This window comes from Diabrotica undecimpunctata, chromosome 6 (genome assembly GCF_040954645.1).
Source record: "Diabrotica undecimpunctata isolate CICGRU chromosome 6, icDiaUnde3, whole genome shotgun sequence".
NCBI lineage: Eukaryota > Metazoa > Arthropoda > Insecta > Coleoptera > Chrysomelidae > Diabrotica > Diabrotica undecimpunctata.
The window spans coordinates 155,521,316-155,545,796 of NC_092808.1; the positions used below are offsets into that span (position 1 = coordinate 155,521,316).

The window sequence follows — 24,481 nt, forward strand, 5'->3', positions numbered from 1 at the left end:
ATCAAGATAAAATATTTTTCTTTTTTGGTTTCTCATTTCCTTTATGGTTCTTAGAAAATGTCTTCTCCATATGACAATATCGCTTCTTTCTAATAAAATAGACTTTCTGGGATTCTTTTTCCAGCGGAAGCCTATTTCTTTTAAAAGTTTCCATAACGTACTTCGACTCATTTCTGGGTAATCCTTATCATCTCGAACTGAGACAAGAACTTTATCCAATGTTGAAAATTCTTGTCTAAAGAAGAATTCATGCACTTTCCGTCAAAGTCCTTCTTTAAAATGATATTCTATTTGAAATTTTGGTTTCCCTGGAGCATTACGTGGCATTTGAAAACTACCACATTTCTCTTCTTTAATAACTCTGTAAATCGTAGATTTCCCAACACCAAGCGTACTGTTTTTTATGTGTACCAAGTGTTTGTCTGTAAATGATTTAAAACAATTAAATATTAATGTTTTTTCATTAACTGTTAGAGGACCAATTTTTCGGCGTTTACACAGCACTTCCAAATTTTCCATAACACTAGTATACACAATAAACTGCACCTTGCAACTGAAGTACCTACTTTTAGTGAACTGTTAAGAATTTTGAATACGCCACTTGGACCTTCCTATATACAAAATGGAAAAACCCACTATCACATTTTCTGTGGAATAAGTTTAGAAGGTAATTATCTAGTCAATTACTGTAGTAGATTCCTGGAATTAAAGAATTAAATGTTTGATTGTTGAAACCCTTACTTCGTGGAATGCACTCATTTCAGATAAAATAAAACGTTTTATTTTATCTAAAGAATTAAACTTTATTTTGCAAATAGGCAAAGAATTAAACTTTATTTTGCAAATAGGTAGGTACTTATTAAACTTTTATTGGTTATATATAACCAATAAAATAAACATCTTACATTTCTTGCAAATTCATTAGTACCTGTTAACCTCCATCACTCCGACACTGGCAACCTTATTTAGGGATTAGTAAGCCTCACAACTATTGTATTCTATTCTGCTCCAACCTTTATACCTGGTGGTCATACTCAATTTAAAGTTGTTTTCCTATATACTTCTGTAAACTTGTTGACAAATATCTGTTTTTCATTAAGTCACCCGTATCAACAGTTTAGGGATTTGCATACATAATTTATTGTTTTATTACTCTCTCATACATAAAAATTCACTATAAGATGCGACAATTACTGCTTTTACAACAAACATGTGTTGTTTGTGTTGGAAAAAAAAGACATGTGTTGTTTTTCAAATAAACGCTTCAATTACAAAATAAATTTCTAATACAAGGCTTAATATAAGTGGACAGAACTCCAAAATTATACCAATAACAGTTCATACATAGGTTATTGTCCGGATGTTAAATTCCTGATTAATGAGTCGTTCTGTGTTATATTTAAGATATAAAAACCTTTTTTAAGTTATATTTCATAAAATAATTCTCTCTCTTTAAAACCATCGATCAAAGATATTCTTGTTACCTTTATAAAGGTATATTTACAAAATGACACAAAAGACCCTTTCATTTTCTTTAAAAATGTTTATCTTGTACCCACAAAGAGTAAATTAGTATTCGTTTTCAGTGAAGACGTCTTCGTCGGGGTCGATTCTCTCTCCAAGATGGATGGAAATTGCCGTGGCTGTTGATCATACTTTAATTTCCTTTCACGGACGGGCAAGGGTCGAGGAATATGTGTTATCTCTGCTAAATATCGTAAGTATATGTCACTGGTTGCTCTCTCTAAATAGATCTAAGATTTGGATCTTTCCACTACACTAGCTCTTTAATATTGTTAGATTGTATTGTCGAAGAGATTATTTTATGTAATTCATGAGATATATTTTCTTTGTTTGGTATTATTCACGTAATCACGTAAGTCATCATTTAATACAAAATGTTAAAAGAAACAGTTAGTCAACGACAAATAAAAGATAAAAACTGCTTCAAAAACACTCAAAATTTTTTAAAAAGTATTAGTAAAAGCTCCCGTACCAGTGACTACTGAAAACCCTAACAAAATGTGGGAATTCACAAAGAAGTGGAGCAGCAACACAAATTTCCCAAGAAAAAGTAGATAAAAAACAACATTAATGACTGAAGAGACCCTTAACCTTGTAGAAGTAAGAAAAAAACTTAACATATTAACAGGGATGGAATACATTCCCTTCAGCACCATGCATGCAATTGACGATCAATGATCCTCTTTCAGCAGAAGTCAGTGATGCGATTTGTCTCTTTCCTTTGCGCCCCACTATTTCTGCAATTTTATTTTGCGCAATAGTCAGGCCTGTTTCATCTACATTCTAAACTTAATTACTGGAGAAATTGTACTTGTCATATGCTTTTTTCAGATGATAAAACAATGTATTGGAACGTTCTCTTTGTTAAATCTATTTGCTTGTCCAAAAGACGTCCCAGTTGGCCTCCTTAAAGCCAATGTGTTTTTGTGACGCGTCCAAAAACAAATTTAGTCAACTTCTACCAGCTTTTTATAACTGCATAAAGGGATGATTTAAATCCTTTGATTCAGCCAGATTAAATGCAATTTGTTAAACCATAGAATTTTGCTTCCATTTAAAGGATATAGTCTATCAAAGATTTTTCTAAATCTGGGCCAAAAATGGTTCCTTTTTCCAGTTCTTACATACTGCTTCATCTGGACTCAGTTCAGTCATTTTTTCTAACCGTTGTAGTGTTGATCTCACGACATTATAAGTTTTAGCTGCTTTTAATGTACCCATCGAGGAACACCAAATTTTCCAAAACACGCTCAATAATATCAAAGCGAGAGTTACCGTTAAGGGAAAATTAATTAACAACTTACGATATGCAGACGACACTGTCATCATAGCAACGAGTATAGAAGATCTACAACATCTTAATTATGAATAGTGCTTAGATGGAAATTACTATAAACGCTAAAAAAACGAAGTACATGCTAATTTCAAAAAGACCATAAAATATACATCACCTATTGACAATCAATGGTAACGTGATAGAACAAGTAGAAAAATATCAGTACTTGGGAACTTTGATCAATGAAACCAATGATCATAATGCAGAAATAAACAGGCGAATAGAGATTGCCAGATTAGTATTTATACGAATGCAGCCACTCCTAACGTACAAAAATCTAAATTTGGAGATCAGACTACGTACCATTCGCTGTTATATATTTTCAATATTATTATATGGAGCTGAGACTTGGCATTAACAAAATGCAATTTAAAAAGAATCGAGGCTTTCGAATTCTGGTTATACCGCAGAGTCTTAAAAATATCATGGACTGATAGAATTACAAATAAAGAAGTACTGGAAAGGGTTGGTAAAGAAACATAACTAATCACCACTATACAAACCAGAAAACTGGAATACCTAGGCCACGTAATGAGGGGACCAAAATATAAAATTTTGAGACTCATAATACAGGGAAAGATTCAAGGAAGAAGATCTGTTGGCCAAAGGCAGAACTCATAATTGAAGAATCTACGTGATTGGTATCAACGCAGATCGATTGATTTGTTTAGAGCAGCAAGCTCAAAAATAAAAATAGCCATTATGGTTGCCAACCTCGGTAGGGAGACGCACTTTAAGAAAAAGAAGAATGTACCCATCGTTTTATCTCTCACAGCTTAAATAGCAGCTTTTATGCTATTTGGATCTCAGGACTTTCGTTGTTTTGGACACAATAATTTTTTTAAGCATTCTGAAAATAAAAAAACTAGTTCAGATTTATTTCCTAGGTGGCCCTACCAAACAAACAGTGTGATGTGTCGTTGTAGTCTTTTATATAGATATATAAGGATCAAAAACGATCATTTAAAATTTCAGGTAAGCGCAATCTACCAAGATCCATCATTAGAATCTAACATGAAGTTAGTGGTAACAAAACTCATAATGTACGAGCACAAGAAGTACCGCCATAGAGTTATCAAAATCGGAAATGCCAGGAGGTCCTTGGAAAACGTTAACCTATGGAACAAAGCCCTGCACGCCTCTTTGTCGTCGAACGAGCCAAACCACGACGTAGCCATTTGGTTGACCAGATCCGACATCGGGGGACCTTCGGGATATGCGCCTGTAGCTGGGGCGTGTGATCCTAAGAGAAGCTGCGCTCTTAATCGGGATGAAGGTCTAACGAGTGCTTTTATTATAGCACATGAGACAGCTCACATGTAAGAATTTTTACTCTATTCATAATTATATTACTTCTATAGATTTATTATAAGTGGTAGCTACAAAAATTGCCATATCCATCTACTTTAATGGCCATAAACGAATGCATTATTAACTAACTCACTAACGCTAAATTTTTTGGCTAATAATAGAGCAACTTCTAATTGGTTCGCGTGCTATCTTCATAATAAATTTTTTCTTTAAATAATTATTATTTTTTATGCACATTATAAGTTCTTCTTCTTCTTCTTCCACTTTATAAGCAATTCTGCTTGTTCATTGGCGGATTAATACCTGCCGTTTCCAGTAGCCTTTGCGTTGTGACTATGTCGGGTCTGGTTTCTGAGGAATATGTCAATATTAGTTTTACACTGGCCTTATAAATTCTTGACTTCATCTCAGTGTTAATGTGTCTGTTTCGCCATATGGTGTTATTACGGCATCCTGGAAGTCTATTTGCTTTTTGTACTTGATCTCTTGCTTCTTTGTCCAGGTCTTCATAGCTAGACAAAGTAATTCTTTGTTGATTACTATTTTTTTTTTAGTTTTCTGAGATGGGATTGTCATATTAAATTCTTTTACTCTTATATTAAATCTGTGAACTAGTCTTTGCAGACTATCTTCATCTTGGGCTATCAATATTGCGTCGTCTGCGTAACAAAGTATTTTTATTTCTTTGTTTTCCATTATGTGTCCTCTTCCTTTGTTAACTCGTTTGATGAGTTTATGCATGATCAAATTGAAGCGCATAGGGCTCAATGAATTCCCTTGTGTTATTACTTATTATATATGCCTCGGAACAGGAATAATATAAAGTTATGTATAATATGATGGTGTTATAGTTGCAGATATAAATTTTAAAAGTAGTAGTTTTAGCTATGTAGGATCGGTAATATTTAGAAATTTTCTACTTGTTTATAGATTAGGTCTAAGTCACGACGGAGACGAAAAGAACGACAATGATTGTATGGATGAAGCAATCGATGGGAGTGTGATGGCTCCAATGGTATCTGCGACATTCAACAAATTCTATTGGTCCAGCTGTTCTAGAAGGGAATTTAAGAAATATAGAAAGTAAGTTTTTTATCTTAAATAATGAAATAATGCAACATTGAACGCAGTGTGGTGTTTATAAATACCTATATTCTTTTAAGGTTTTTGTTGGTGTTTAGATGCAGGTTCCTTATTTTTTTCTATTTTGATTTGCTTATTGTGCATTGCTTTGACGAACTTTATATCTAATAGTTTCTACACTATCATCTCAATATGTATTTCCGACATTCGCCCTATATTTCTCTTGTCTTCTATTTTTTTAGACAATTTGCCTCAAAATATTGTGCGCACTACGCTAGGGAGAACTAGCTATCGAAATGGCATTTTAACAAAGATTTAATTTTTTACACCTTGAATTATCGATATTGTGCTTTATGTTTATCCTTAAGCGAGACTAAAAGACACAAGATGGACCAGAAAACTAATTGAATGGCGCCCACGAGAAGACAAACGCAGCAGAGGACGACCACCAACAAGCTGGATGGACGACATTGGACGAATATCCAAGAAATGGCAACAAGAAGCACAGAACCGTGAAGAGTGGCGAAAAATGGGAGAGACCTATGTCCAGCAGTGAGCAGAAGAGGTTGCATGATGATGATTATCCTTTATCATAAGGATGAGTGGTCACTTTGCTTAAATGTTGCCATTGTCGTTCCACTACTTTCTGCAGTCGCTCTTGAGGATGAGTTTGCATAAAACCCTGTATCTTGGATTTGTTTGGGTTCGTGCACAGAAAATAAGGTATCTGAAAATATATATGGAGAGGCTCACCGTCACAGATAGTCGTCAAAAGTAAACAAAAGATAAAATATGATATGTACGGGTAAATGTGAAGGATGGAGGGATACCTCCAATCTCCTGGAGGAATGAAGAATAAAAAGATGTAAATGGGTGAAATTTAGCGAAGATTCACCTATTGTGATGTAGCTTCACTACTTTCACCCACGAGTAAGTGGGAAGAAACAACTATATGTGAATAAGTGGAGGAATATAGTCCACTGTTACAGGGAGAGTATTTTTGGAATTAGGAAAGATGGAAAAAGAAAATGTTTAGCTTTTTTACAGGCTAAATGACTTTCAGCTTAGTTGAATAAAGCACTCTATTATATATGTCATCTACCAGAATCCTGAAAACGTTTGTAGATCAAAATTGAACCCTACTGCTTATTTATCCCAGACTCTAAGGCAGGTAGTGTTTGTTTTATTTTCAGGTGTTATTTTATTCGTTTAAAATATACGAACCTTCCTTTTCTCCCCGAATTATAACCACAAAGATATGGTTTCTTCGTATTTTTTGGTACCTCGTAGCTTTGGTAAATGTCTGCAGTATTAAACTGCAGACAACTGCGACTAAAACTGCTTTCTTCTTTTTAGTAAGAATAACAATAACTTCACGCCTTTCAGCCGTTCCTCGAATAACTTTGATCTAGATGCACCAACTCACGCCTAACAATACTACCGATTTTTTGTCTATTTTCCGACTGAACGTTAACGATCAGTTATATTTAGCTAAAAGATGCATCATTTAGCAATATTGCGATAAGAATTATGACATTTTAGAGTGTCCAATATTTGTTATTGCGACAAAATTTATTACTCTCGGTCTGAGTTATTACCATCAACGTTGTTGTTTACCCACAGATTTCGCCATCTCCTCGAAAGTTCCAGAACTTTTTTTTTGATTGCAGTTGTTTGATAAATGTTAATTTAGAGCGTTATCAATTTTGGTTATTCCGTCTTGGGATTTAATTTCTGAAGACTGTTTCCCTAATTATTCTTGTTCTGCCATGTTGAATAGCTACTATTAACTAGCAAGACTGGGGGTCAATATTATGCCTCATGATATGTTGATGTTAAAATAGAACTGATGTGGTTTGATTGGTTCTTATACTTGGACTGGTTCCAATGTTCTCCTCTATCTTTTCTCCTTCGTTAAGATGTAGTGGCGTCATGTAATTTGTTTGACTATTTCTGTTTAATTATCTCTCTCCTGTGCGTGTTGTTGTGCTTCAGCGAATGAGTAACCAGTCATGTCCTTTATTTGGTCCGACCATCGTACTGAAGATCTTCCTCTGGATCTTTTACCTGCTACGTTACCTTTAACTATCATTCGCTCCATGCCTCCTCTTCTTCTAGTTATATGTTCAAAATATCTCAGTATATTTTGGTTGATAATTGTGATGAGGCTAGTTTTTATGTAAAATTCTGCTAAAGTTGAGTTATTTGTGCGATGCTATATATGTGAAATATCAATGCTCGAACAAGGCGTAATTTTGTGTTTTTTGGTGATGTCAGTGTTCTTCCAAATTTTTGTGAACTTGGCTGTTGCCGATCTAGCCATTGTGATGCGTCGACGGATCTCGTCTTCGCATCCTCCACTGTTAGTAATAACGGAGCCTAAGTAATTAAATTACCTGACCACTTCATAACCTGCCATGCTTGGTTGTTTCTGATTCCATCGATAATAATCACTTTGGTTTTCTGCATATTTATTTTCAAACGATATTCCGTACTCACCGTGCCTAGCCTATTCATAATTTGTTCCAGTTCTTCTGTGATGACGCCAATATAACAGTGTCACCAGCATAACGTAGGTTTTTGATTTTTCTTCCTCCTATCGTTGCTCCACCCTGCCATTCTTCAAAAACTTGACGCAAAATATGTTCACTGTATATATTGAATAGAATAGGGGATATTATGCATCCCTGTCGAACTCCAGATTTTAATTTGAAATTTTTCAAAACCACACTATTAACTCTTGAGCATTAGCAATATTATTTACATATAGTTTTTGTAATAAATAGATAAGACGTTCTGGCGTACCCATTTCCCTAAGTATATCCACCTTTTATCCCATTTTACGGTATCGAAGGCCTTTAAATAGTCAACAAAGCATAAATATGTTTCTATGTTAAACTCTCGAGATTTTTTGATAATTTGACGAATATTAAGAATGTGTTCTCTTGTTCTCGACCTGGGAAGAATCCACATTGTTCTTGGGGAATTTGTGGTAAGAGAATTGATTTTAGTTTTTGATTGTTGATGGTTAGAAGTACTTTGCTAACGTGTGATATCAATGCTAATGTACTTCTGATAAAATGAGAATGTATGCGGAACGCATTTAACGGCAGTTTTTCTGAATAATTACTCTACTTCAAGAGTAGAGTATAAATAACAATATTTTCCCCAATACGTACCCCATAAATATTGTCGTACATTTTAGTTTATAAGAATATATCTAAAAAATATTTCTTACATTGAAAAATATTTAACCTTTCATTGAATGCTTTCACCACAATTCCAAAAAAAACTCTTTCTTTAGCCGCTTGACAATTATTGCGGATTTCTTGTAGCGTGAAATAAGTTAGCGTAACAATTTTTTACAGCAAGTGGTTGTGCCTGTTGAATCCCCCGATGGAAGGCGCGGGAGAAATTTCATTGAATGCCACGCTCCAGGCTTCTTTTACCATGGATCAACAATGCAGGATGGAGTTTGGAGAAGGGTATGACAAAAATGTATTATTCTCTTCCATTATATTTTTATTTCGTTCACGATTTGTGATTTTAATCATGTAGTACAAGGTTTACTTTAACGGGGATCTTTTATATACATATTATTTTACGAAAGGAAACTATGCGTAGCTGCTACTTACCTCTAGATATAGATTTTTTTTGGTTAATATAGATTGTAGGAACGCGTATTCCAATTTAAAATACTTTGTTGTCTTATATTCTGCATAATTGCTGTCCACTACTATTCTAAGGAAACTTTGTTTAGTATAAAGCTTTTGAATTAGCATGGGCGGCACCTGGTGTAAAGTATAGTGGTTGCACAAATACTAAGATGTAAACTAGATAACGTCGCAGGAGACGCAGATCTCTTTACTATCTTAAATTACAAATAGATTCTTTTTTAAAACCCTTGGCAACGTTTTAGCCGTAAATTTTTAATAATGTTATTCCTCAGATAGATTGTTTGTCTTTTTTTCAGACAAGGTCTATTTTTTCATGATTGTGGAACAATATGATTATTTTCTTTTCTTTTTATAATTGTACATACTGGCAGTCGTAATATTTTTAATGCAGCAGCTACTTTTTTAAATAAATAATTATTTATTTATAGGGGAGAAGGGGGTTACTGTGGACCATTTTTACTTATTAGCAAATTAAAAAATATGTATAAGATTCTTATTGCTGAACTTACCTCACATATTTACTGTAAAATCAACTCAACTTTCGATGTAAATATTTTATTTGTATCTTTCTTAATAGAACAAATATTTTGATTCAAATCGGAATCAATAATTTGTCCACAATGACCCCGTGGTGGGGTTAAAGTGGACAGAGTATGGGGTTATAGTGGACGCATAGTAAAACATATACAGGAATACTGAAAACTTTATGTTAACAAAAAGAAACTACGATACATTATAAGAACTGAAATTAATATTAAATGAAAATAACCTTCCTTGCCTTTTCGTGCCAGTGTCTACTGGGTGCTCCAAAATTCCGACAATATCGTTCTTGTCGACAACTGAGACATCTTCAACTTCGGGAAATACGAAATTATTCACTTTTTTCCTTAAAAAATTAATTTGTACCTCCACATCTCGAATATCTACGATTTGGCCAACATAGTGTGTTACCGATTTTTTACCCATAAATTTTACAAGTACGAAATCATTTTTCTCCATTTGTTTGTCCATAAAAATATCATTGTCCTGACCATCATCTTCCATCCAGCCTTCATCCTCTGATTCAAGTATTACTTCTGTAGAAGAATTGGAAGAGGAAGATTCTTTCCTACTCCTTTTTGGCTCATAGGAAAGAGATTTCTTCACTCTATTCTTTTCTCGCATTTCAGCTCTTTCTTGCGCACGTCTTTCCTTAAAATCTTTAGCCTCTTTTTCAGCTTCCAACTGATCTTTCACTGGTGTGCTCGTGTAAATAGTCGACTTTTTATTTTTTCTTGCTTTGGAGTTTGATGAGCGATCTGCTTTTAGAAAAGGGCGGCAGCTCTCAGGAGTAATTACAGCTGTTGATGTAGTTGCTACTGATGGTGAAAGCGTAATGGGAGCTACAGGTAGCAGTCTTGTGGAGATTGAAGCAACTTCTAATATTCGCTCAGGATCTTCAGGATTTCTTGGGTTCATTGCTGTTGGTGGTTCTTGATTCCTATCTGTTGTTTCGGCAGCTTCATAATCCTCATCGGTGAATACAAGACGATTTATTGGCCATAAACCAGCAGATCTGAATCCAGATGTTATATTCTTCATTGTAAATGCCACAGGAAAAGCAATACCACACAGTTGAGCAACATCATATATTTGTATAGGTCTGCCTCGATGATTTTGAAGCCAGTCTCCCATTGCAACCCGTAATGCAGCTTTATAAGAACCATATACTGCAACATCTAGCGGCTGTAGTTTGTGGCTACAATGTGGCGGAAACGATAAAAGAGTAATTCCAGATTCTCTAGCTAAGTTTATAGCTTCCAAACTTATATGACTTGAATGATTATCCATTAATATCAGTAGAGGGTTTTCTTTAGAAGCACTTAAGTGCATTTTTATGTGCTTTAGTACTTCTAAAAATAATTCCGCAGTCATATAGCCAGACTGATGAGCCAGACCAATGCTCCCTATTGGTGCACCATCTAAGAACCGGTCTTTCATATTCTTCCTGGGGAATATGAAAACTGGAGGTATTGCTTGTCCAGTGGCTGTTATAATTCCGCACATTGTAACATTTTCACCGCGTTCTTGAGAGGCCACAGCTCCTATTTGTTTTTTTCCCTTTTCAGCTATACGTTTGGGTGGTGGTAAGACCGTGGGTATACCTGTCTCATCTAAATTTATTATCCTTTCTGGCCTTCCTTTAAATTTATCTAAAACTCCAATGTAATTATCAAAAAATAAATCCACGTTGGATTTGTTAAAGGCTGCATCTCGTGCTATGCTTGTATTTTCAGGTTTTCTAAGAGATAAATCTCCATGTCGTTTCATAAATGAATATATCCAGTCCTTTCCTGCTATCTTATTTTTAGTCCAATTCGAAGGAATTTCTATTTGTAGAGCACTACCATACTCAAAAGCTAGGGTACAAGCCTGCTTGTAAGTCAAGCCATAATGTAATCGAGACGCCTTCTTAAGATAATTGACAATGTGTTGTTCTTGTTCATCAGAAAATATTTGGCGACCTCGAAATTTATTGACGCCAGAAACATTCAAGCTAACAATTTCTAACTCATCTTCGTTACCTGAATCATCACCAGAGGGTATATTAGCATCTTGAAGGTTCCTCTTAGCCAAAATGACTCTTTTGTGAAGCATACTTTTTTTCAATTCATATTTCTCTGCAATATTTCTCAAGCTTCCTTTTTTTCTTAGGATATCCTTTATTGCACGCTCTACAACTTTTTCATCAATATCAGCTCTCGCCGTTTTTCTACTGTAAGTCCTCATCTGAAACAAAAAAGCGATTTTTATCACATGATTTTTGGAAATATAATCATTTGTGGGGTTAGTGTGGACAGCTGATGATTTGTCCACACTAACCCCGAACGCCATGTTTGACAGTAACAATGGAATGATGTTTCGAAAAATGATAATTTTATCTCATTTCATATCAAATTTAGTAATTAAATATTCCAGAAGCCATACACTAACTTAGGTATACAATTAGTTCAATAACTTCAATTTTAGTATAATTTTACTTACCGTGTGAAATAAATGGATACAACACACAAAATCACTTTCTGTCACTGGCGGCCATATTATAGAAAATATTTCAACCAACTTTTACGTGGTGTTCGGTGGCGTTAATAGTCACTTCCTGAACAGACTGGGCGGCAGATTTAAATGCGAGTTTTTAAATAATTAACTATGTCCACACTAACCCCATGTCCACACTAACCCCCCTCACCCCTATGTATTTTCATAAAAGAACATACACTTCAAAAAGTTACATGTTGAGCTGATGAAAATACGTCCAAAGGCCCTCCATTTATTTTTTTTTTTGAAATAATCCCAAAACATTTAACACAAGATGTTGTGTTTGAGAATTTAACGGTTTACCAGGTACACTCTAAAAATAAAACTCTAAAAAACATTTCATATTACTCCGTTGGCGTGATCTTATCCATATGCCATAGCTAAATGTCAATTTAGAGGTTAGAATAAGTATATAATTCGTCATTAGCTAATAAATAAATTCTTAGCCTAATTATTAGAACACGAAGGTAACGGTTAGTCGTTACAACAAGGCTATTCTATGATCATCAATAATTAAATTAAGAACAAAATCACGGATATGAGGCGAAGAAAGGAAAAGTGGTGTAAATCACTTGTTTTATACAATAGAAATAAGTGCATATTCAAAATCTCTATATTCAAATCTATTAGAAGCAACATTGGTGTAGGTCAATTATCTTCTATTTGCTCACAGATAGCAGCACAAACTTGACAGTCAAACAAGATCTCTGTAGTAGTAGGGGGAATAGTGGTGCAAGTCAGACTTACACCACTATTGCTAAGGCAGTTATTTGGTATTTTGCGGTTGTGATTTTTCAATACAATGGATGACGACAGTTTAAGTATTGTGAGTGATGAGCCTAGTATTTTCGCTTACTCAGGAGATAAGTGGGAACAAGTTGGTTTGTTTCAAACTGTGAATCAAGCGAGGAAGTCTCTCCCCAAGACCATGAAAGGAAAATAAATAGAGAAGTAGAACTTCAACAACCGAAGAGAGCATGAAAACGACAGAGGTATGTAAATAAAAAAGAAAAAAGAAAGTTGCTCCGCAACTCAGGTTGTGAGTATAAGACAACAAAAGAAAAAGAAGTGCCAGGTAAAACTTTTCCAAACAACAACTGTTTTTGCAATAAAAAATGTTTTGAAAAGACATGTGAAGATAGAAAAAAAAATTTGAATCATTCTGGAAGTTGAAATTATTTACAGCACATAATGCTTTTATTTTTGGTTTGATCAAGCAAAAGAAACCTGAAGTAAAACGTCCTAGGGATCAGTCACGACCTGTCTTAAAAATATTTCCAAACCAAAAGTATGTAAAAAATACTTTCTTCCTTTCAGATATCTGATGGACGAATGACACGGACCATTAATACGATAAAACAAGGGGAACCACAATAAGAACCACAATTTAATTATTAAAAAGGGACGGTTGGTATGTTTTTCATTCAAAAATTATTACATAAAGTGGTAATTTTATTGAAAATCGACGAAGAAAATAATTTCAAATTAAACTCCATTCACAAAACTAAAAAACACATTATAATTCGATTTCTTTCTCAATGGCTTTACCACAACTTCTCAAATCGACATTCCTTTTAAATCAAAGGCAGAGAAAAGTCGTCAAAAAATCTTATTTAATTCAATATTAAAAAATCGTAAAATCTTTCCAGTCTCGCGCAATCTTACCCTTTTCCAATGGAACTTTTTAAGTGGCACTTCTTTTTACGAGTTAAGAGGAACACGCTGAATTTTTATTCAATATATTATTCGATAACTTGCAGCCTTCTGAAAGGAATTCGTAGAATTGGAAATGGCGTCATTCTAGACGGCTCTGGTTCGCTATTTTAGGGTATATCTTCAGGACCGTAATACCTTCCGGATTTACTTTATTCTCATCATCATCGTTGTCATATTCTATATCAAGTGTTTGTTATTCCATGATGGTTTGAAGTTGGCTTTGCTCCTTCTCATATTCTATTCTGAAAATAAAGTGGAACAAATTAGATGTAAAAGTTTGCCGTAATTTTCAAAATAATATATCATTTTATTACTTTCAGTTGAGTTGAGTTTCCTTTGGTAGCTATTTCTTCTAAAAGAGTTTCTCCTCGTAAATTTATGTCTTTAACTATTACTCCTAGAGACGGTATAATTGTATCCAATTCTGGCAATGAATTAGATAAATTCAGGATTGTTAATTTTTCCGAACTGTAATCAAAAATATCTTCTGTAGGTTTTGAAACCGGTTTTAAAATGAATCTGTTTTCTTCGCTACCAGGAACAAGTTCGTACTCTTTCATTCTGTGCGAAGTATTTGGATAATCATGTGAACGATAGTCTAAAAATAAAGGAAGATTGTTACTGTTGTATCCTGATCAACATTAAAGTCATGAAAGCATTACTATAATATACTATGAACTCACCTTGAGACAGAACTTCTGGTGTACTGTATGAGACAATGAGTATGAGCAAACATAACCTTTTTAGAGGTTTTCGTAAACATAACCCCTTACAAACGAAGGTGTTTTGTCATTAAATATAATTAAAAGGTATATAAAATATCGAACTTACCTGTCTTTTATTGTTTTTCTTCAAAAAAATAGTGGAAGATAAGAGCAGGAATCAAAACTTCACTTGAAACAAGGAGTACAAGTACAACGTATATGCGTGGTTTTCTTACTAAACATAGAGAGCTCACTGATATACGTGGTTCCTTTTTTTTCTCAATAGAAGGCAGCACGAGGCAAAAAGATTTATTCTGGTAGCTGTCCTAGACGAAAGACGAGGTTTTCCATCCATATAAATAAAAATACGTGGTTTTCCAATTAAGGCGACGTATTGTTTTTTATCTTTTTCTGTTTTTTATCTTTTTCTGTTTCTTTCTTGAGGATGTTCGATTTCCTGACATTATGTTGGCATCCAGTTTCTTTTAGCTTCTCTGCACTTTTTCCTAACAATAAAAATAATGAATACAATATAAAACTATCGAAATAACGAATCAAATTAACTATTTACTCATCTATGCTGAAATAAAAATTACCAAATGAATCGCCTATTGATAAAATACGTACAATAGAAGAGACATATTTATCAGAGACAAAACTTCAGGAAAAATTGTCAACTTTTAAATTTATTTGGAAGAGCGTGAATGACACGGTCCTGTAGGTTTCTCGTTCGATAGTTGGTTTACGCAAAACCTTCCGTGCCGGACTCTCTCGAGTGAAATGTAATGGAAAATTAAAAAGAATTCCTCCACGAATTCTTTCTCGTTTGAGCGAAGACGTGCAACAACTTGTCTTCTATAAATATATATGAAATTTGTCATTTATAAAGGGTTGTTGGAAAAATAAACGAGCTACGATCAAGGATATCTTTAAAAACTTTTTCTTTAATTAAAGTTTGACTACTACAATAATAAGTTTAATGTTAAGGCATACCTATTTAATATCTTTATTATCTGTATTCTCATTATTCCGATATGATTACAATTTCGGAAACATCACTCGCTATAGTGTGGTTAGCAGTATATGGGATGGAATCCAGATAAAATTTACCTCATTATTATTGATATGAGTCTGATAAAGGACAGTTTTATTTTTTTTAAAGCGGGTTTTTTGGAAACAGTTGTCGGGTCATTGTATGGCACTAGGTGAGTCTGTTAAGATAATATAATTGCAGCTTATTGTCAGATTGGTTAGTTCTATGGCGCGATAGAGAGCATAATATTCGGCTGTGTAGATAGTGTAGTTACTATAGATGCTCCCACACTTTCAATTAGTTTGGAACTATCAGTGAGTATCTGGGTATGATTTGTTATAGTGACTAAGGATTTCTCTAAAATGGGAATTAATTAAATCGTGATAATAAATTAAAAATCTTCGCTCTTATTGCTTTAAAAAACCACTGTATAATGACAAATTATTGGCGACGGGGCAACGGAGGTTCGTGGAAAGTCGTCGTCGCGCAGTGTTGCCATTTATATAATAAATAAAAATAAAAATAAAAATAAAAACGTTTATTGCCATTCTAAGATATTTACATGTCAAAAACTTAAGATATTTTTGCCTTCTTTCTTCTTCGACGTCCCGCTCGTGCACCGCCAGCGCTTGAAGATTTCTCCTTTCGGTTCCTGGGTTTTCCTGGGTGGTGTCCTCGTCTGCTTCTGTAGGTACTTAAATCGGCAAACGTACCTACTTCCCTGCACGCCTGGTTAGACCCTGATCAGGTGGTCGATCAGTCTATGGGTGGATCTGTGTATCCTCTGGATCCTGTTCTTCTCGAGGATATCCCTGATCTTTCGTAGTCTTCGTGTGGCCTGGTTGAAGAACCACCTGGTTCTGTTCTCGGCCACTTCCCTTAGTGGCGTGTATCCTAACCTGTTCTTGATCGTCGCGTTTGTAACTCTATCCTCCCATACTGCTCCGTCGATGATTCGGTAGCATGAGTTCTCAGTTGCTTCCAACTTTTTCCAGTGTGACTCCGCAATGGAGCTCCACACTGGTATAGCATACAGAATCACCGACCTAACATATGCTTGGTAGAGTTGAATTTTCTTCGCCTTCGAGAGTGGACTGGACCTAAAAATGAAAGGAAGTATTAGTTTTTTAGCTGCATTAGCTTTTACCTTAGTTTTTTGTGTATGCACCCGGAAGTTGAGTTTTCTATCGAGGTGGACTCCTAGGTATTTGACCGTCTCTGTTTCCTGAATTCTGTTGTCTCCTACTGTGATCTGGTTCCGTAGTGGTCGTCTATCCTGGCCGAAAATGATGAACTGCGTTTTTTCGGCGTTAATCTTGATTTTCCATTTTTCGGTGTAGTCCGTGATTTTTTCCAGGTGGTTCTCCATGTCATCTATGATTCTTCCTTCGTCTTTTCCGGATGCATACACTGCTGTGTCGTCTGCATACAGGGCTGTAGAAGTCCTTGGATCTGTAGGGAGGTCTGAAACAAAGATGTTATATAAAATGGGTGATAGGATGCTGCCCTGAGGTATTCCTTCCTGGATTTCTTGAATCGTCGACATCTTTTGGTCAGCTGAAACTTGGAATGTTCTATTAAATAGATAAATGTCGCAGATGTTGATGAGGTAGTGTGGAAGTCTAGCCTTGTCCATCTTGTAGATTAGTGCCTTCTTCCAAACCGTGTCGTATGCTTTCTCTATGTCCAGTATGGCTAATCCTGTCTTCTGTTTCCTGTTGAATTTTATCTTCGTGTCGCTGATGATCCTTGCTAATTGGAGTTCGCAGTTTCTTCCTTTTCTGAAACCAAACTGGTCTTCTTGAATGACTCCTCTTCTTTCTGTATGCTTCACCAGTCTCTTGTAGATGATTTTTTCTAAGATTTTTCCCATCGTTTCCAGGAGAGATATGGGCCTGTAGCTTTCCGGTCTTCTTCCATCTTTCCTTGGTTTCAGAAGAGGTATAATCTTGGCGTGTTTCCAGTTGTTTGGAAAATGTCCTTTTTCCAGGCAGTATTTGAAGATATAGTACAGCTGTACTATGATCTTCTTCGGAAGTTCCTTGAGGGTGATGTTGTGGATTCCTTCTTGTCCTGGTGCTCTGCTTCCTTTCAGTTTCCTGATGATTTTTGCAACTTCACTTGGGCTGGTATGGTCTTCCTCGTCTATTTGGAACTCGTTCCTTCTTCTGATCCTGTTGTATTCTTGTTCGACTTTCCTCTTTGTTCTTGCATCCGACATATCCTGGTTTTGTCTGTGTGTGGCTGCCATCTTCCTTGATATTGCATCTACTTTTCCTTGGGTGTCGTAGTGTGTTCCCTCGTTGTCCATGATTTGTGGCATCTTTTGTTTTCCTCTTTTTCCTGCCTTCAGCATTTTCCAAACGTTTCCATGGTTTTCTTCAGCTCTTCTGATGTTGTTGTGCCACTGGTTTTCAGTAAGACTTCTCAGTCTTACTCTTATTTCTTCGGATAGGATGTCTCCGTAGTCCTTAAATTCCTGTCTTCTGGTTCTTTGGAATGCTCGTCTGGCCCTGTTTCTATCCTTGATGATGTCCTGTAGTTCTGTTGGGATGATCAGTCCTCTGTTGTTCGTCATTGATTTTGGGATGTTGGCTTCCATTGCTCGTTGGATTCTTCTTGTGATTTCTTCGATCTTTTCCTCTACTTCTTCTATTGATTGGAATTCTCTCTTCATTTCCATTTGGTTTAGCTGTCTTCTGTAGTTAGGCCAGTTAGCATCTTTCCATCTCCATGCCATTTATAGTGTGTTCATCTAATTTAAAACGTACTGTATACTTTTACGTTTTATTTTAATGGATGTTGTTATTTCTATAGATGCTATTCCTACATATTAAAATATGCAATTATATGCTATTAATTCTTCAAATGCATCTTCAAAAAACCAAAAATATACAACATATATATGCGTATGCACTTTGCGTATAATCCAGTCTCTAGTTATCACTATATTAGTAAAAACGATTATGTTCTTCGGTCAAATTTTCAATTTATTAAATTTTTCCTCGTGTTCCTTACGCTCACTGATTAAAAGAAAATAAAACTTTCATATCAAAAAAGCGAACAATTTCTTCAGCTCCCTTTAAAAAATAATTAAAGATCAAATGATTATTCGTATATATCTGAAATCGTTTTTATCCTACTCAAACTCATAAAACGTAAAGTTTATTACACCGAATTAGGTTTATCTCGTGTCTAGTATCATTTTAACTACCAAACTGGAAAAGCGAAGGGAGTTTCCAGGATAAAATTAATTCTATTGATTTGCGAAGATTGTATTTTACGAAGTTTCCAGGAAATGCACTAAAATCTCAACTAATAAATTTATCTCGCAGATTTCATCAACGTTTTTTTTTTCATTTCAGCAGTCTCTTGCATTCAAACAGATTTTAATTGAATTGAATGATACACTCCGCCAAAAAAGTATCGCATCACCTATGAAACAGCAAATTTTGTATTAAAAATAATTTAAAACATGGATTGTTTACTATTGTTTTTTTTTTGTTTTTTAAGTACGTCACAAGAATTAAAAGAAAAATGCAGAATGTACGAAAACAAAGGTTTCATTTAATTTATTTCATAAATTAGAAGTAAGCTCACAAACAGCATTGATTAAAAAAAAACAAAATCAAAAGTAATGATAATGTAGTAAGATGTATTGCCTCCTCTAGCTCTTATAACATCTACTTCCAATTAATCTTCTTAGACAATCTTGATCGATATTATCCCATTCTACGGTTAACAACCGTTGCAGGTTCTGAAGGTTAGCTGGCGTCACATTACAAGATCTCACCCATCTGTAAAGATGGTCCCAAACATGTTCACAAACAAACACCCCAATAAATGGGGTGTAAGGAACAACATGCATCTACAAAATTTCTCTAATGTACCTATCAGCTGTTAAGGATCCTCCCTCCATCTAGCTGTACCAATTCGGTTTGACCCCTAGGGGATATTTCGCCCCAGAGCATAATAGATCCTTCTCCAAAGTTTGTCGCTGGTCTTAGGTTGCATTGAAAATAACGCTCGCTATCTCATCTATAAACTGGTATTCTTCGATCCGAAGTGTATAAACAAAATTTTGACTCATCCGTAAAGAGTATGTTACCCCAGTCGTCGATATTCCAGTTTACGTGCTCTCTTGCAAATGTTAGACGTGCTATACGGTGTTCCCTTATAAGTCTCGGGGCAATGGCAGCTACTCTGGCCCTAATTCCAGACTGTCTTAAGATGTGCCTAACAGTATCTGAAGACACACGTATATTTCGAGTCTCGGCTAAGTCATGTTTAAGTTGACTTGAAGTCACATGTCTTCGACGCAAAGCCTGAAGGACTAAAAATCTATTGTCCACATGCGGAGTTGCTCTTGGCCGACCTGCTACAGCTCGTCTTTCATAAAGACCAGTCTCTCGGTACCTTACTACCACTCCTGATACTGTCGACTGATTTACAGCCACTAAATTTGCCACATATCTCTGACTCCTTCCGTCTTCAATGAGGGAAATTATTCTAACCACTTGATCTCTCGTTAAATTTAAATTTATGTTGTCACTGTAACGAGTTATTTTGCTTACTACATAGGGCATTATTATTAGAGGTTGAAAATTGGACAGAAGTTACTGTGGGTGGAGATAGAACGGCACTCAGGATCTATTTGGAGTAGCTGGGTCGTGGATAAGTTAAATGGCAAGGGGGTTGGATTGGGGCAACTACAAAAATGAAACAAAGGGGTGCTTACATGAATCTCCTGGAACAAATGGACAAACAAAACAACATGAAGGATCTCTAGCTATTTAAAATAATGGCGCCGCTTCGAGGTGATAAATTATAACGATTACAACTGGTCAACTCACACTCGGTGTACTGTCCCTTGACTGATTTTATAGATAGATGCAACTTGGGTCATAGAATAAGCAGAGTTCACTACTATTTCTGTAATAATAATACATCATTGGATAAGAGGTATTTTTATATAATTAGAAAAATTAATTTATACTAAATATTATCAAATATTTTTTATATTTAATTGGGATAAAACTGTGTATGTTTACAAATATTAAATAATTGAATAATTATTTCGCTATGAAACTTCAAATGTGTCCTAATTCTTGAACGTTAAGTGAAAATGGGTCCCTAATCTTATTTTTTACCTACTTAACATTGTATTTTTAATTTTTTGTCTGACAATGTCGTTTCTATGATATATTTTGTTTTCTCATTGAAGTTGTACTTCTATACGCGCGCTCCGCGTTGGAAATTTGTACGGGAGTAAATCGGTGCAATCATTACATATGTAAGATAATGAGTAAGAGAGAGACAGAAGATATATTTTCTCTCTCTTCCTCTCTCGAGAATAAAAATGTTCCTTTTGTATATATTTAATATTATATAATATATATATATATATATATATATATATATATATATATATATATATATATATATATATATATATATATATATAATATTATATTTATAATGTAATATTTATTAATATTATTATTTATGTGATATGTTTTGTATTATTTATTAAATGTTCATAATTATTTTAGACTTTTGTATTTCAAAATAATAATCTCAATAAATCACTGTATGACCGAGAACTGTCAATTTTGAAATACGTATATGTCATGTCTAATTGGCAAATATTTTACGTGTTTGGTTCATACGCTGGTGTATGTGAGTTCGAATCCCAATATGAATTTACTTTTTTTATTTTTGAGATATTTAAAAACCCCACGTTAATTTTATTAAATATATGTAATATACGCAAAAAAGCTAAATTTTAAAATAAAATGAAAATTTACAACATAATCCGAGTTTTTGGTTTTTGAAGTTATACTTCTAGATGCTCGTTCGACTTTGGAAATTTGCACGGGAGTAACAAGCCTCGTTACGCATGTTAAATTATAAATTAAAACTTGTAAATAGCTCAAGAAAGTTCAAATGTGTACTTATATACACAACAAACAACAATTAAATATTGTATTTATCAATGTCAGATAAATTGACAGTTGTAAAATTTTTACAAACAGGTGTATATAAAAAATACTCTAACCCGCTCTAAAAAAATTTGTTTTGAAAAAATTATTGTTGGAAACGAAAAATTCGAAATTCGATAATAGGGTAGGATTAAAAATGATACTTTTGTTTATCATTATAAAAATAACGATTTTACAAATTTTTAATGGAGTTTAGAATAAAAATTTTAAAACAGCGATTCATTGCTCAGTTTTTGAAGTTATATGCGTATATTAAACATATGCGTAAGTAAGTTATGTATATTGTCATTTTTAAATACTTATGACTATTGCATTTTAATTTGTATTGTATTATGATATTGACATATATTGCAGTGTATTGTATTGTATTTTTATATTAAAAACAAAATAAACAATGAATTTTACTGCAGAGTATGTGTAAAAAATTTTTTTTGCGTTCAACTCCTTTCATACATATATGAAAATAAAAATATACATTTTCATCAAAATATTAATTTATTTTAATGAAATCCTTATATTACAAGTCAAATGTTGTTTATATACAGCAAACGATGCACCATATACCCATATACCTAATTCTGTTTCTCTTTCTGCTCTCTCTTACCTATAGCATTACATATGTAATGATTGTGCAGATTGACTCCCATAAAAATTTGTAACGGCGAACGCGTGTATAGAAGTATAACTTCTACCGGCAGTCCCACTGATTTCAGTTCTAGATAGATATAATCTCCTTAAGAGGCTTCAATAAGTACCTTAAACAATATCTTGAACATGTGTCAATTACTAACGCTATATTCTTTGCTTCTGTAATTGTCTTTTTTTATTTCTAGGTATAAAATGTGTACTGCCTTCGAAATTATAGAACCATGTACACATTTATGGTGTGGACACGAAAAAACCCCCTTGGTATGTAAGACGAAAAAAGGGCCGCCCCTTGAGGGAACTGAATGTGGGTTTGGTAAGGTAGGTTAACTGAAATAAAACTGATTTTTATAAAATTTAAAATATTTTAATAAAGCTACAACTACTTATAATGGAGTGATGAATATATTTAATAAAAGGAAATTAGTTCTACTATAGAATGGTATACAGTAAAACCTCCGTTAACCGAAATATTTGGGGGGAGGCCGTTTCGGATAACAAGAATTTCGGTTAAAAATAAAATTGTTTTTTATAGTATTCTTAGTCAACGTATTAGTATTAAAAAATACTATGAGGTGATTTCGTAATGTTTTCTAATAAGTAAATACAGAATAAAGTAATAAAATTAAGGAAAATTAACAAGTTTAACATACTTTTTTAAAGAAATCTTCTATTTTCTTTTGCGTTCTTGTTTTTCAACGATGTTTTGCAGCTATATCTCTCCATAGTTCATTTGCAGAACGTCATGAGTTTGCCTCATTCGATTGTTCGACGAAACGTAAAGCAATCTGAAAAGGACAAAACTTTATGCAAAGACAACAAAAATTAAGAACCTAATCGTGTCCCTAACTAATTAAAGTTCTTACCTCTACGGCATTGAAAATCATTGAAGGCAGCGCGAGTCGGCTTCCTCATGCTACCTGTTGTCTGTTGGGTCGTCATCTTGGTCGTCTGATACGCTCAGGTTGTCTGAATGAAGAACCATATCAATCATGTCCTGGTTGATGAATTCACTTTCTGAGTCATCGGCTGCTAACCACTCACGTATCTCTTCTTGGTTAATTTCTTCACATCCCGGCAAAATTTTTTATTAAAGTTTTAATTTTTTTGTCGTTTCTTTACCATTTCCTTCTTCAGGATCGTCAATCAAAATTCTATCAAAAAGGTTGTTCTAGCATTTGAGGATTTGATCTTGGCCCACGACTCAGCACACCAATAAACAACATGTTTCATTGTTAAATATTGAGAATCAACACTTTTGGATTCATTTGTCTTCTGTAATAACAGATGTCTTAAGAATGTTCCTCTATAATGTCAGTTGAATGTCTCTATTACTCCCTGGTCTAACGGCTGAATTAAGCTCGTGACATTCGGTGACAAAAATCTGATTATTTTGTAGATTTTAAGGGTGAGTTGGCGCATTTTCAACAAGCAACAATGCTTTGATGGGAAGGTTTTTTGATTTTGAAAAAGGAATTTACACTTGGGACGAATTCATGTTTGAACCATTCTGAAAATAAAGTGGTCGACATCCATGAGCTTTTTTGGCCTCTATAAAAAGCTGGAAGTGCTTTTTCGGAAATATCTTTTAGAGCTCTTGGTTTTTTTGATTTCCCAACACACATAGGCACCAATCGGTGAGTGAAATTAATAGAACTGTTTACGTTTTGCGATAAAAATTTACTTTTTATTGACGAAATTATTGAAACTCAGCCGTTTCGGTTAAACGAGGTTTCGGTTAAAAAGGTTTCGGTTAAGGGAGGTTTTACTGTATGTTCTTTGTAAAGAGCAGGCGAATAATTGGAGGGAGATCCATGTATAGTAATACTCAACGTATTCGCTACCCTCTCCCATTTGTGACAATACCTCACCCGTCACGATTGGATCAATAACAACGGAGATATGCTATAATGCCGTTTTGGCAATGTATTTCCTCAAAAAAGACCAGAATGGACCTTAGATTTTCTTATGAAGATTTACATGGAAAAATGACTAATTTTGATGTGGAAGCCCTGCTGTCCCCTTAAGTAAGAATATGCATCATTAAAATATGCAATAATGCAAAAGACATACTATATTACATGCAGGTGAAAACATGATTTTATTGATAGAGCGGATTTTGGGTTTTCGCCAAAATCAAAATTGGCTGATTATCACAATAACATGAATACGGTGATGTTTGTGAAATGGTAGAAAAAAAAACTGTTCACATGAACCATCTGTTATAGTTTTGGATATGACCCATACGCATCTAAACATTCCGTATACGTATTTGGCACCTAGGACTTGTCTATTGGTCTTTTGCGGCACGCAGACATGTTTCAACCAATAGGCGGCGAGGTGCCAAACGCGTATATGGAATGTTACTTTGG

General features: G+C 34.4%; 1 protein-coding gene across 1 annotated transcript in view; it reads left to right on the top strand.

Moving 5' to 3' along the window:
• LOC140444179 (A disintegrin and metalloproteinase with thrombospondin motifs 2-like) overlaps positions 1–24,481 on the top strand; it is a 95,346-nt gene that overhangs the window by 13,964 nt on the left and 56,901 nt on the right. The window contains exons 4-8 of the mRNA XM_072535893.1: positions 1,587–1,717; positions 3,836–4,179; positions 5,102–5,254; positions 8,623–8,739; positions 22,298–22,430. Of these exons, the coding sequence (XP_072391994.1) occupies positions 1,587–1,717; positions 3,836–4,179; positions 5,102–5,254; positions 8,623–8,739; positions 22,298–22,430 (878 nt within the window). The remainder of the gene's footprint in view (positions 1–1,586; positions 1,718–3,835; positions 4,180–5,101; positions 5,255–8,622; positions 8,740–22,297; positions 22,431–24,481) is intronic.